General features: G+C 37.2%; 1 protein-coding gene across 15 annotated transcripts; it reads left to right on the top strand.

Annotated features, from left to right (window-relative positions):
• Nucleotides 1-7,776: 7,776 nt before the first annotated feature.
• LOC139851473 (probable methyltransferase PMT26) lies at nt 7,777-12,377 on the top strand. 15 transcript variants are annotated; one of them, XM_071840531.1, is made up of 9 exons: nt 7,777-7,923; nt 8,010-8,100; nt 8,192-8,235; nt 8,352-9,197; nt 9,316-9,414; nt 9,948-10,660; nt 10,822-10,920; nt 11,016-12,023; nt 12,116-12,377. In XM_071840531.1, exons 5-6 carry the CDS (start codon nt 9,337-9,339, stop codon nt 10,233-10,235), a joined length of 366 nt encoding a protein of 121 aa, XP_071696632.1. In that variant the 5' UTR covers nt 7,777-7,923; nt 8,010-8,100; nt 8,192-8,235; nt 8,352-9,197; nt 9,316-9,336; the 3' UTR covers nt 10,236-10,660; nt 10,822-10,920; nt 11,016-12,023; nt 12,116-12,377. The 15 variants fall into 15 exon arrangements, 14 of the variants coding, with proteins under 14 accessions (XP_071696632.1, XP_071696629.1, XP_071696630.1 ...); XM_071840528.1 differs by having other exon boundaries at nt 9,948-10,725; XM_071840529.1 differs by having other exon boundaries at nt 8,352-8,904; nt 9,051-9,197; nt 9,948-12,023.
• The last annotated feature ends 1,225 nt before the right edge of the window (nt 12,378-13,602 follow it).

Raw genomic sequence — 13,602 nt, 5'->3', positions numbered from 1 at the left:
GCGAAGAAGAGCATGAGCAACACCTCTGACTAGTACTTGAACTCTTGAGACAAGAGCAACTTTACGCCAAATTCTCCAAGTGTGAATTTTGGTTGAAGAAAGTTCAATTTCTGGGTCATGTTGTGAGCGACCAGGGTATCAAATTTGATCCCGCCAAGATTGAAGCCATCAGCAAGTGGGAGACCCCCACTACTCTAACTCATATTTGCCAATTTCTAGGTCTCGCCGGTTACTACCGAAGGTTTATTGAAGGTTTCTCTCTGATTGCGCGTCCTATGACCGCGCTGACTCACAAGGGCAAGAAGTTCATTTGGGAACCCGCACACGAATCAGCATTTCAAACTTTGAAAAAGAAGTTAACCACCGCACCTATCTTATCGCTTCTCGAAGGTAGTGACGAATTTGTTGTTTATTGCGATGCTTCAAAAAGTGGTTTTGGTTGTGTACTGATGCAACGATCAAAGGTTATCGCTTATGCCTCCCGACAACTGAAGATTCACGAGCGGAACTACACTACGCATGATCTTGAACTTGGAGCCGTTGTCTTTGCACTCAAATTATGGAGACACTATTTGTATGGAACTAAGAGTACTATCTTCACCGACCACAAAAGCCTCCAACACATCTTCGATCAGAAGCAACTAAATATGAGATAGCGTCGATGGATTGAGACGCTCAACTACTACGATTGTGAACTTCGTTATCATCCTGGCAAGGCCAATGTTGTAGCTGACGCTTTAAGCCGAAAGGAGAGGACGGAAACCCTTCGTGTTAGGGCTCTGAACATCACCATCCATTCGAACCTCAACAGCTAGATCAGAGTAGCCCAAGATGAGGCTCTCAAGGAGGAGAATATATCTCACGAACATTTGAACATACTTTTCTCTCGATTCGAGGTTAGGGAGTCTGGACTCCGATGTTAAGCCGGAAGAATTCGGGTACCTTATTATGGAGATCTACGGAACCTTATACTTGATGAAGCCCACAAGTCAAGATATTCAATTCATCTCGGAGCGGGCAAGATGTACCACGATCTTAAAGAACAGTATTGGTGGCCGAATCTTAAGAAAGACGTTGCGACTTATGTTGGTAAGTGTTTGACTTGCTCGAAGGTTAAAGCCGAGCATCAGAGACCTTCTGGGTTACTTCAGCAACCGAAAATCCCATAATGGAAGTGGGAAAGGATCACAGTGGATTTCATTACTAAGCTACCAAAGACGGTGGGCGGATACGATACTATCTGGGTTATTGTTGACCGTCTTACCAAATCTGCACACTTTCTAGCGATGAAGGAAATGGATACAATGGAGAGACTTGCTCAACTATACATCAAGGAGGTTGTATCTCGTCATGGTGTACCTTTATCGATCATCTCAGATCGCGATCCTCGTTTTGCTTCTAGATTTTGGCGTTCCTTACAAGAAGCCATGGGAACCCGTCTCGACATGAGTACTGCTTATCATCCACAGACTGACGGGCAAAGTGAACGAACGATTCAGACATTGGAAGACATGTTGCGTGCATGTGTCATCGATTTCGGAAAGGCCTGGGAAAGGCATTTGCCACTCACCGAATTTTCTTGCAACAACAGTTATCACTCGAGCATTAATGCTGCACCTTTTGAAGTATTGTATGACCGTAAGTGCCGATCTCCTATTTGTTGGGCCGAAGTAGGCGAAAAGTAAATCACCGGACCCGAGGTAGTCCACGAAACGACGGAGAAGATTGCTCAGATTCAAGCTAGACTTAAGACTGCCCGTGATCGCTAAAAGAGTTATGCTGATCTTAAACGTAAAGACTTTGAATTCAACGTGGGCGACCGTGTAATGTTGAAGGTTGCACCTTGGAAAGGTGTAATCCGTTTTGGAAAATGTGGAAAGTTAAACCTACGATACATTGGTCCTTTCGAAATTTTGGAACGTGTTGGACCCGTTGCTTACCGTTTGGATCTACCAGCACAATTGAGCTCAGTTCATCCTACCTTCCACGTGTCAAATTTGAAGAAGTGTCTTGCTGCACCCGAACTTATCATACCACTGAAAGAACTTACAATTGATGACAAACTCCACTTCGTGGAAGAGCCTGTTGAGATTATGGACCGTGAGGTCAAAACTTTGAAACGCAACAAGATTCCGATCGTCCGAGTACGATGGAATGCCAAACGAGGACCTGAGTTTACCTAGGAGCGAGAGGATCAAATGATGCAGAAGTATCCTCACCTTTTCCCGACTCCTCCATCTACCTCAGCTTAAATTTCGGGACGAAATTTTCTTTAACAAGTGGGTAATGTAACGACCCTGGATTTTCTAACGTTTATTTATTAATAATTGTTATTATTAATACTTGTGATTAAACGAATGTATGTTATTACATTTACATGTTGCCATGATTGCCCGTACTTGACTTTAATTGCCCGAAACGTCTTTGTGACACACGAAACTTGCACGAATAATATTTTCAGGTATTATTTACATTCATGATTAAATTTTGTTAATCATTTTAATTAACTATGGTTATTAGTTAGTTACTTGGGCTTTAATTGGATTGACTTGTTAAATACTTGAACTTGGGCCTTGTTAATGTTATGAACTCATGATATTGGGCTTATAAGCCCACCCTACATCTTTAGTGGATTAATTAAGCCCATTACTTCATGTAAGTATTATTTAGAACTAAACTAGATGGTTAACTTTGCTTGGAATCTAGTCACACCATGTCCCCATGAGCTAACACCTATTAACCATCTTTTTGGAGCCAAACACATGAAGATCTTGTGGACTTTTCTCTCCCCCCATGTGTTGTGAAACCGTCAGCCTACATTGATCAATGGGAGAGTTCAAATTTTTTTTTTTACTACTTGATTCACTAGTAACACTTCACTCTCACATATCTTCATTTCATACTTCCATTTCTCTCACTTTTCTCTCATTTTTCTCTCCATTCTTGTAAGCAACTTGAACTTTTTCTCTTCTTCTTTTCTTTGTAAAACCGATCCATATCACTCTCATATCATCATCATTGTTTGTTTGTTACTTGTACTTGGTTGTTATTTAAGTTACTTGAACTTTGTTGTTGTTATTACTTACATGTTTTCAAGAATCAAACTTAGAAACCTCCTTGAAACGTACAAAATCAGGGATTGGTTTAAATGATATACTACGTGAGAAGAAATATGAGTGAGATCCTTACAAAAAGTCTTAGGTTCAAATTTTGCAATTGCCAAGGAAGGGGTTTGAAAAGGCCATGGCTGAAAAGGGAAAAATCTTGCTTTACCATTGCTACACTAATATTGTGGACTTGACAGCATTAGTCTCAATGAAACACAAACCCATACCACATAACGTGAGATTGAGTTTCATTCTTCTTTTATCTTGTATTTACAAGAACACACAAGAACTAAACTTTCTAGTTTATGTTCTACATATATTGTTTCAAAAAGATTGTAAGTTTATGTGTTGATTAAAATCATACTTGAAGCTCATGAAGTAAACTTAAAGTTTACTTTCTAAAGATCAAACTTTGGTTTGAATCTTTAAAGTATGAACAACCATGAACCTTTTACTTGTTTACTTAGTTTATTTCTTTGTATTATGTACTTTAATTTCATGATTGTTGGTTTAAATGGTCAAGTATTACAAGTTAGTCTTGATCTCATACTTTCTTGAACTAAAATTAACTTTAAAAGTTCAAGAACATGTAAGTAAGCTTTCTTTAATTATAACTTTGTATACTTATGCTTGATCTAGACTTTTGAGTCTTGGATCTTCAAGATCTAACTAAGAACTATGTTCTACAACTTAAGATCTTGATTTCATAAGTTATCTTCAAGTTTGTAACTTAAATATTAGTTTTAAAGTTCATGTAAGTGTTAGATCTAAGACCTTGATGTAACTTTGGTTCATCAAACTTCATACAACTCTTAAGTGAGTTGTGCTACATGTCTTGGACTTGCACAAGTGTTATGATGGTGAAACCTTGGTTAATATGATGCAAACACATCAAGAGTTGTACACTTGAAGATATATGCATCAAGGATGAGGACCATGATAAGCATCGAGCACCAAGAACCATCGGAACCTACTGACCCTACTATTTTACTGTTACTGTGTCTGACTCGTAAGACCTGGGCTACTGTAATTATGATTTTCAAATAGCTCTGTTCGAGTAGATAACTTTTCATATAGGACTCATCTTAATCCAAGTTACGGTTTAGGATTTATGGCCCTCCGATCGTCACTATGTCCATTTAACGTTGTGCTGAAAATTCTGACCAACTCGCACTTAGACCGTCGCCACGGTCAAACGAAGACGAGTTTGCTTCTGTAATTTTTACCAAAACTAAAGGACTCATATACGGAGCCATGGCCACTGGTCTCACCTTATTTCAGTAGGTATTGAGGCCGTGGTGACTGACCGAACTCAGCCTTTGTTTTAAACTCTTTTCATGAACGAAACATACTTTACACCTTTTGTTTAATGATGAATGATGATGACCCTTAAGACCTTATTTACATACTTTTAAACCTATTCGGATGATTTACTGACTTAGTACTATTTGACTTAGGTTGAGGACCCGTTTGGACAACCTTCATTACTTGCTTACTTTCCGAGTCATACTTTACCGCTACTTTATCATTGTGAGTTATAGCATTCCCTTTTTACTTTAACTTATTTTGGGAACTGAGAATACATGCGGATTTTATGTTTTACATACTAGGCACGAGTACTTAAACTTTATATATGTGTGGGTTATATAACGGCAGAAACATTCCCTTTAGCTCGGTAACGTTTAGTCATTGGTTTTTGAACCGGTGAACGCGAATCTTAGATATGGATCCATAGGGTTTGGCATCCCCACTCGGGCTAGTAGCGCTAGCATTTAACGAGTGTTTAATAATTCGTAAACATACGCACTTGCCAAGTGTACTTTCAGGGGGTATAAACGTTAAGTTAGTTACCAAGTGCCCACGGTTAACATATACTTTATCATACTGTTTTGAAACTCTCTTTGTAGCACGGAAATCTCGTGGCCTACCTTACATACTGTTATACTTAAACTATAGCTCACCAACCTTTGTGTTGATGTTTTTAAGCATGTTTTTCTCAGGTGCTTAAGGTTGCTTCCGCTGTGTACTAGTCTTGCCGTAGACACCCGCTGCTCTAGTGATTATCACCGCATGAACTGTTTATCTTGCATTCAAACTTTAATACATTTGAAACTATGTTTTGTAACGACCTAAGGGTCACATACATTTAGTCATGCTTGCTATTCGTAGAAGCATACTGTTGGTGTAAAACATTTGATGTCGATTATGACGTCACCTTTCTATCGTGAATGCAACTTCTTTTATTACAGCATGTAGTACTTAACCTTGTAATGATCCTGTTGTTGATGATTTGTACACGATGGTTTTGTACGGGCATCACATGTTTGGTCGCGATCGTCGTTTGTTTGTGACGTTATATTCATGCAATTTATTCTAATTATCATACAAACTCAAAAAAACATAAAAGTAGTTATGCCCAAGATTAGGCATACAAACATAATGTAATAATGTTTCGAAAGATCACAAGTAATCATAAAATGAAATAGAGATGGGAAGAATCATGGCTGATCTGGCTGGCGTGGCGGAAGAGAATATGACACGCTCGTGCGGGGTTGTCTTGGGTGTCTAAGGGCTGATTGCCCCTCATCGGTCATCTCCTCGTTGGTAGTGAATTGTTGTGCCAATTCTGCAGTGTTCATCCTTGAAGATACCCTGAACTGAATCTCGTCTGAACGTGCGATCAGTCCTGTGAGTGATGAGATGCTCATGTGAGTCATAGGCCCTGTGTGCCAACCCTGCCCTTCTTGCAGATCTCTTCCCCAATTCAGGTTCATACCCATTCCACCCATACCTTGTGTAACATCCTCAGCCATATACTGACTCGCAGCCTGGTCCCACGCACTTGTCTGAACATTAGCGGATGTATCTCTGTGGGTGCTGACGCGGCCTCTGTGTTATGTTCCCTTGGAGGAGATGGAATGACCGTGCGCTGGTGGTAATGATGCTGAGGCAGAGGAGGTGGTGGTGTGTACTGATGGCTAGGCCCTGCACCTCTAGGGTCTCTGTGAACGAACATTACGGATACTCGTGAGGATACGGGGTAACGTTAAGTTGCCAGTCCGCGTAGTGCGTGAAATGATCTAGGTTCTGAAATATAGCAGCTTCAGCGAACCACCTCTCTCGTCCGGGAAAATCCCCCATATAGTAATGGAACGGCTCAAATCGAGGCCGATCTCCCTGATCTACTGACGAGTGTCTGTGGGTGTCAGTAGGCCTACCCTGCATGGTAGGATCATCCTCATCCCATGGTTCATGTGAACCTCGCCGTCTCCTACCATCACTAGTCCTCGTATCAGGCCTAAATCCCCTAATTCTCACCCCAGGAACTATTCGATCTTCCGAGTCTGGGATTGCTGGATTAGCTGCAACTATCAACTGCTCATCCTCTATTCGAATGTACTGCTAAGTATGCAGTAATCTGTACCCTATCTCTTCTGACTCAGTTGCTATCATATATCCAAATCTCTCAAGACTACCCAAAACATGCATCCGACGAAGGAGTTTGGTGACAATGGCTCCAAAACTGGCACAACTATTCTCGGAGAATTCCTTTCATTATTAAATGCTTGAGCTAGAAGGTGTGTAACTTGCATATTTTGGTTATGAATCATGGCGTGCATTAGGCGCGTATCATTAATGGTGACAGCACCGTTATGTTGGGTTTTTGGGTGAAGAGTTTTGGCAATGAGATGGTGGAGAATGCGATGAACGGGGTTAGTGAAATTTGAGAGCTTTTTACTTGACCTCCAGGCTTCATTATCAGAGGTGTAGGCTCGCCAGAAACCTTGATGATCGATTGGATTCAGGATGGTGTATCCTCTCTTAAACACTGATCAGTTAACGTGTACGCTCTTGTACAGTTCCAAATGGGTTGCGAACTGTGCATGAGTCAGGTGATGCATTTGATTCTAATGGCGGAAATGGATGCATTGATGACTGTTGTATTCTTCCTAGTCAACATTTGCTTCAATTCTCCATGTTGCCATAAACTCTGCATACGGTTCCTGATACACCCCTTCATTGATTTCAAACAGCTTTTGCCATGCGCTGTTTGTTTTTCCGTGTGCGTAAAACTCAAAATCTGTCTCAGCTCATCGGCCCACCCACACTATTCCATTATCTCCCAATTTATGTACTTGTTGGCACCCTTTTGTCTATTTATTCAGTTTCTCATGAATGGTTCGTTATCCGCCGGGTTATCTTGCCCGTGAATGGAGTGGGGCAACTCGTATTCTTCGGGTAGATAATTAGCCATATGCGAGAGTCAAATAATATAGGTTATGTTCCAAAATAATAAGACTTATAATAACACTTAGAAATGAAAAATGCTTATATTTTTTGAAATTTTTTCGAAATGAGGGCTTTAAAAATGGCATTTTCCATATCCTGTAATAGTCAATTACCCATCTTCTATTAGGGGAAGTAATCCTCGCAACCTGATTGGTCCACGTGGCAGCTCCCCTCACACAAATTTAACTGTTCACGCTATTAGATTTTTGTTTTTTTTTTTTCACGTTTTTTTATTTAAATTACTTTTTTCTTATTTTATTTTAGTGACACAAACAGATACGGAGTATTTTTTGATTGAGTTGGCGTAGGGTTTGAGGCGTAAGTCAATAGATATAACTTCACCCCATACCCACTTTTTCCACCTTACCTTAAACCCATACCGTACCCACGTTTCTTCCACTTTTTCTTCTAATCTGACCATCACAACACCCATTTACTTTCTGCAAACAACAATTGAAGCAAATTAGGGTTTCAGGGTTCGCTTGCATCTGTTAAAGCAACGATTGAAGAAGGGGCAAATATTAGGGTTTGAGGCATCGCTATTTTATTAATGGTAATTTTCCTGTCTCATTTCATACCATTGTATTTAATTATTTCACTTCCAATTTATAGGGTTTCATTAGGGTTTCCATCTCTGTCACCATGGGCAACAATAAGAAAGAGCAGCTAGACATGTCCGGGGCATCCTTAACGGCAACTGCCGGTACGTTCAACTTCCACCGTCATTAACTTATAAATAAAAGTACTTTTTCTTACAATAACACTATTTGTATTACTTTTCGTTTATTTTGTAGCGATTAGTGCTGAGGATCGTGCTGGTCTCCTAAACGCCCTCAAGGTTTTTATCATTATTTACATATAATTGCTTTTAATTACAATATGATGATCGATGCTAGTTTAATGATTTCTTAATTTTTTTTTTTTTTTGTACTTTTATGAATGGCTTATTAACAGAATAAGCTTCAAAAGTTAGCCAGCGAACACTCTGATGTACTTGAGAATTTGACTCCGCCAGTTAGGAAAAGAGTTGAGATTTTATGAGACATTCAAGTAAAAGGAGAATTAATTGATTATTATCTGTCTGTTGCAGATTTAAATACACTGGTATTATTGTCATGTATTTTTGAATAATGTATATGTATAGTTATATCTGACTTTTAATGTATGCTTTGAATTGTGATGCTCGGAAGTGATTTTGATGGTTAACGACCATAGAGATAAAAGTCACCCTAAGGGCTATAAATGACAGTGATGGATATCAAGTATTAAATAACTAATAATTTTGCAAAATTTTGCAGCTTGCAACTAGCTCTCTCTTTAAGTTTACTCAAGTTCACTTTTAGTATTATCTCTTCTTCAATTTCTAGAATTTTATACATGTGATTAAAGACAATTGGTGGCTTACGGATGGTAAGATATCTGATAGCTAGTGAACTAGATTCTGCTGTTGGTTATGCTTTGTTAGATCCTACTTGGGCTGCTCAGGACAATACCTCCACCGTTATTGGTAAGTTACAATATGTTTTTTTTGTTAACATATGTTCATAGCATGAATTAGATTTTATGGGCGTCGATTTCATTTCAACAACTAATTTTATGTCATGTGTTTATGATAATAAGAAATGTGGTAGCTTTACTTTATTCGTTCTTTAGTAACCTTCCACAAGAATGGTTGTATAAAACACGTCTCCTTGTGAACCATCTGCGGCCCATACAGTCGATAGCAATGCTGAGAATAGCCTTCCGTATTGTTGGCCCATTGCAACAAGATTAACGAATGCTCACGCTTTGTTCAGCAAGGTAACTTCATGAAACTGAAAAGCTAATAACATGACAAGGATTTATTTATTTGCATCCAAAGGTAAAAGCTTTCTTCTTTTTCCTGATGTAATCTGAATGTTTTTTTCTGATTATTTAGACCCTGGAACTGCTGTTAAACATGATTGAAGGAATGACGGTCTGTGCTACCTATGGAGACGACAACTCGCTTCGGTACTTTGACTCCATCGTTGATGCTGTATGTATCTCAAATCTATGAACTTCGAATTAGGACAAAATACACCTTAATGCCGAGACGTAAAATTAATTCAATTAAAATTGACCTGAGTATAAATTGTGCAACAAGTCTTATAGTTCTATATGCACATGTGAAGTTAATAATTAAGTTCAATTGTACTGTACGATTCAAATTGTTGTTTTATTGATAAATGTGTAGTAGTTCATCTTATTGTAGGCCTAACTACACTTTATTGCTTTGTTATCCCTAGCTAACCATATAATTTTTGTAGTTTGACAGATCATGAATGGTGTTTTTAGTATTATTGAATGAAAACATAAACTATTACATGTTCAACTCATCACTATGTAAAGTTATTAATAAAAGATGATAGTGAGTTTATTTTGTTAACAGATCTATTAGTTGCATTAGTTTATTTGTAAAATTATGCAGGTTTTTTACCTTTTTAGTATCTGTTAAGCCGTTACTCCCGAAAGCAATAAGTTTTGTACTAATATCGATTTCTAAACTCTATTTCTAATTATATTTTGCAGAAATGGGAAAAAAGAGCCCGTGTGATACTAAACGTTGGATGTAGAGTGGCAAGCTTCGGGGGTTACCTTTTCGAGCGTGATGTCGTCACGATGTTGTTTGCACTAAAAGAGGAGCACGAAGCTCAAGTGCAATTTGCACTCGAAAGGGGTATTCCTGCCATTTCAGCTGTCATGGGTACCCAAAGATTGCCGTTTCCCAGTAAGATCTTTGATGTCATTCATTGTGCACGTTGCAGAGTCCCGTCGCACATTGAAGGTGATACTTTTAATCAGTATTTATTCTTTTAATATTTTTTGTTGTGAACTTTTGAGGTTAATAAGTCATAGCAGATGCAATCTGGTAAGTTTTTAAGTTTCAGTTGACTAGAGGTGTCATTTTTGACCTACGTTGATGATGACATCGATGTTTAATATGATTCGTGATATTACAGGAATATGAAACTTGAGGCATGCATGCATAAAATTTTGGTTGAGTTGTTTGACCGTCTTTACGGACTTGGCTTTTGAGTTGTTGATAATTAATTTCATTTGAAACTTGATGTATATAATTTGTTGATTTGTCGGTGTTGTTTGGAATTTTGTTGATGGAATTGATGCCGCACAGGAAACACATCTTGATAGTAGTTAAACGGAAGAACTGAATCTGCAAATGATTCAAGTTAACATTAATATTAGTATGGACAAATTATACCCATCTTATGATTTGATTCAAGGTATTGTGAGGGATGCATGTTGATTTTACTAAAAGATCCAACCACGAGTTTCACTTAGATTACATGTACAAATAAGCAAAACACATTCTTACATTGTATTTGTTTCTTATATATTCAATCAATTTATTTATACTAATGTGTAATCTTTCATAACTATGTAGTGTCACAACGGAACCTACTGATGTTCCTTCTCAATGAGCTCAAATCACTAAAGTTCCTGCTGCAAATTATGACTTTTGTGCTAATTTGTTGATCCAAACGTATATAATGTTATTATTACGTATCAACTAACTATTGATTGTAGTCATTGATTTAATTACTTTAATAACTTTTTTTTGTGTGTGATTAATTTTAGCGGTGGAGCTTACTGGAAAGGTTCTTGGGAATGTAATCTAAGTGTGAAATTAATGCTCAGGTAAATTGGTTGCTTCGATGATGTCATTGTTTATTTGTTAAATTATCTTTGAAACTAAAATATCCCGCTACGAAAGATGATGACCATCTTGATGCCCATGAGTTTGTCAATTTGGTTACTCCTCTTTGCACATGGTACTCAACATCTTCCCAGGTACATTGCATCTCAGGTATGCTTTTACTAATTATGTTTTTATGTTGTCTATGTTCCCCATTTTGTATTGTATTATGGATAAACAATTTTGATCTAGAACTGTTTTGAATGAACTTTATTACAAAAGTTTGATATCTTTTGATTTAATTATTTTTCTTTTGATTTTGTTGTTTGTTTGATTACTACCTGTTGTTAACTGTTTTTAAATTCACGTGTGGCTATATCAGCATAAAGTTGATGCTTATTTGGATGGCGGTAGTGTTGTCGTTGATGGTGCTTGGAAATAACAACGTTATGCAAATCGCCTGTTCTCCTTGAATCCGAAGGTAAAGGCATGTAATTTGCTTCTTTCCGTGCATTGCATTTTTAGGTTAATAGATATATATCATGTTGGTTTTTTTATGTTTACTTTCAAGTAGTTTAAATGTGGTGGTGATGAACGGGAATTTAGATGCGGTGATGATGAACGACAATTTAGCCAAACAAAATAAATTAGTGTTTGTTGTTACCGGTTGCTTATGTTCGATCCACCTTCTTTTAATAGTGTGTAATATAGGTTTTTTCCTTTCTAAAAACCTTTATATTTAAGGTTTTTATTTTTGTGTTGTATTTAGTCCACCTACAATTGTCAGCGCATCCTCTTTATTCTCAGGTTTTCACTATAATTATTTTAATCGAATACTATCAAATTCAATGGTGATTTCAGCATTGTTTATCAGTTTGTTAAGCAACCTAAATCAAAATTTACTTTTGGTTTCCAATTTCATAAAAAAGGAGGCCTGGTTAGCTAAAAAGGTACTATTAATCAACGGTTTTTTTTTTCGCAACACAGGTAACCCGCAAGAATTACTTCTAACGAACAACGGGTTTTTTTCCTGTTTTTTTAGCATGTACAGAAGTAGACTCCACCAACTGTCCAGTTACAGAAGCAGGAGCAAACAAAGAAAGGAGAACCAGAAGAAGGGAGTTCAAAGAAGACAGCTAAGCGAACTTTATTCCCCGATGACTCCAAGAAAGGTAACACTGGAGCAAAGAGAAAGTGTGGGAGCCTTCAGGCCTGATCGCAGGCGGGGTAGCGGGCACAATCAGCAATTTCTTTTGGTTTAACGACTGGAAGTTTGTAAACCAGGTTACTTGGTGCTGTTTTGCTACTTTAGGATATAAATTATCGTTGTCTGTTAACTTCCTGATCCTTGGTTAAACAATTTGATCTGTAAATTATGGTATTTATGTATTGGTGTATTTCTGCAAATTTCCATTAGGAAATGCAGTCTTTTAAGTGAATATGCTAAGTCAGGTACTTTAAGCATGTCTGTATAATTAGTTGCATTCTGTTTATTGTCTTTATGGTCAGTATTTTCACATATATTTACTGCTTCTAACGAATACCTATAACGTGCGAGGGTAAATTTTGAAGCACTTTAAACTTTTCAAATCGTTAGATTTATCAAATTTCTATCATATATGTCTAGACGCGTAGCGCGTACCTTCAATCTTGTTATGGCCAAAATCACCACAAACAATATCTAAACTTACTATAAACTTATTTTTAAGCAAAATTCAAAGCATACTCGTGATTGCAACAAATAATGCTAAAAATAATAATTATAGTGAGTTAGTCGTAATAAGCAATTTTGAGCAAAATGAGATGATTTTTAAGCATACAATGATTCTAATAACAATTTTTAATTACTTTAAATATTTTTAAACATCAAACTTTGCCTATAACGTCCTTAAGTCAAGGTTTAAGACCATTTTTATCAAAAAGTATTCATTTTGTTTAAAACGTACAAAATAAGAAAAATAAAAAGTAGGCTCCAATTTCTTTTGCAAGTCAATGATATCTATTTCCAAGTAATCCTAAGTTTTAAAAACGCTTTAACTATAGGAAAAACTCTAAGCCTAATTTTGTATAGTTTTATCAAAATTCAAATTTCAACCAAACAATCCTAAATTGTTCCAAAATTAGTTTCTAAGCACTCTAGATGAATCACTAAGCCTACATGAGCTAGCAAAACATCAAATTACCAAAAATTTCACCAATTTCTAGTCAAAAACCTAAACTAACGAATCAAAAGCTGAAAGTGAACCAAAATGCCTCAATCGAACCTAAAAACTAACACATATCAATCACATTGTCTAATTAAGCATATAGGAATTCAAAATTTGGCATAAAACACAATTTTTCTCAAAAGTCAAAAATTTGACTTCGAGTAAAAACTCAATTTTTAACCGTGAAAGAGTACATTTTATGAGAAATTGAAGATGGAAACGTGTTTAGGAGGTACGAGAGACGCGAATTAGAGCTTGGAATCGTTAAATTTGGTCAAGATTCGATGATGGTGAGTGGTGCTTGGAGCCGTCGGTCGAAGAA

Source organism: Rutidosis leptorrhynchoides, chromosome 6, assembly GCF_046630445.1.
Source record: "Rutidosis leptorrhynchoides isolate AG116_Rl617_1_P2 chromosome 6, CSIRO_AGI_Rlap_v1, whole genome shotgun sequence".
Lineage (NCBI taxonomy): Eukaryota > Viridiplantae > Streptophyta > Magnoliopsida > Asterales > Asteraceae > Rutidosis > Rutidosis leptorrhynchoides.
Note: the sequence above shows the minus strand (reverse complement) of the source record. Positions and strands in the feature narration are given on the sequence as shown.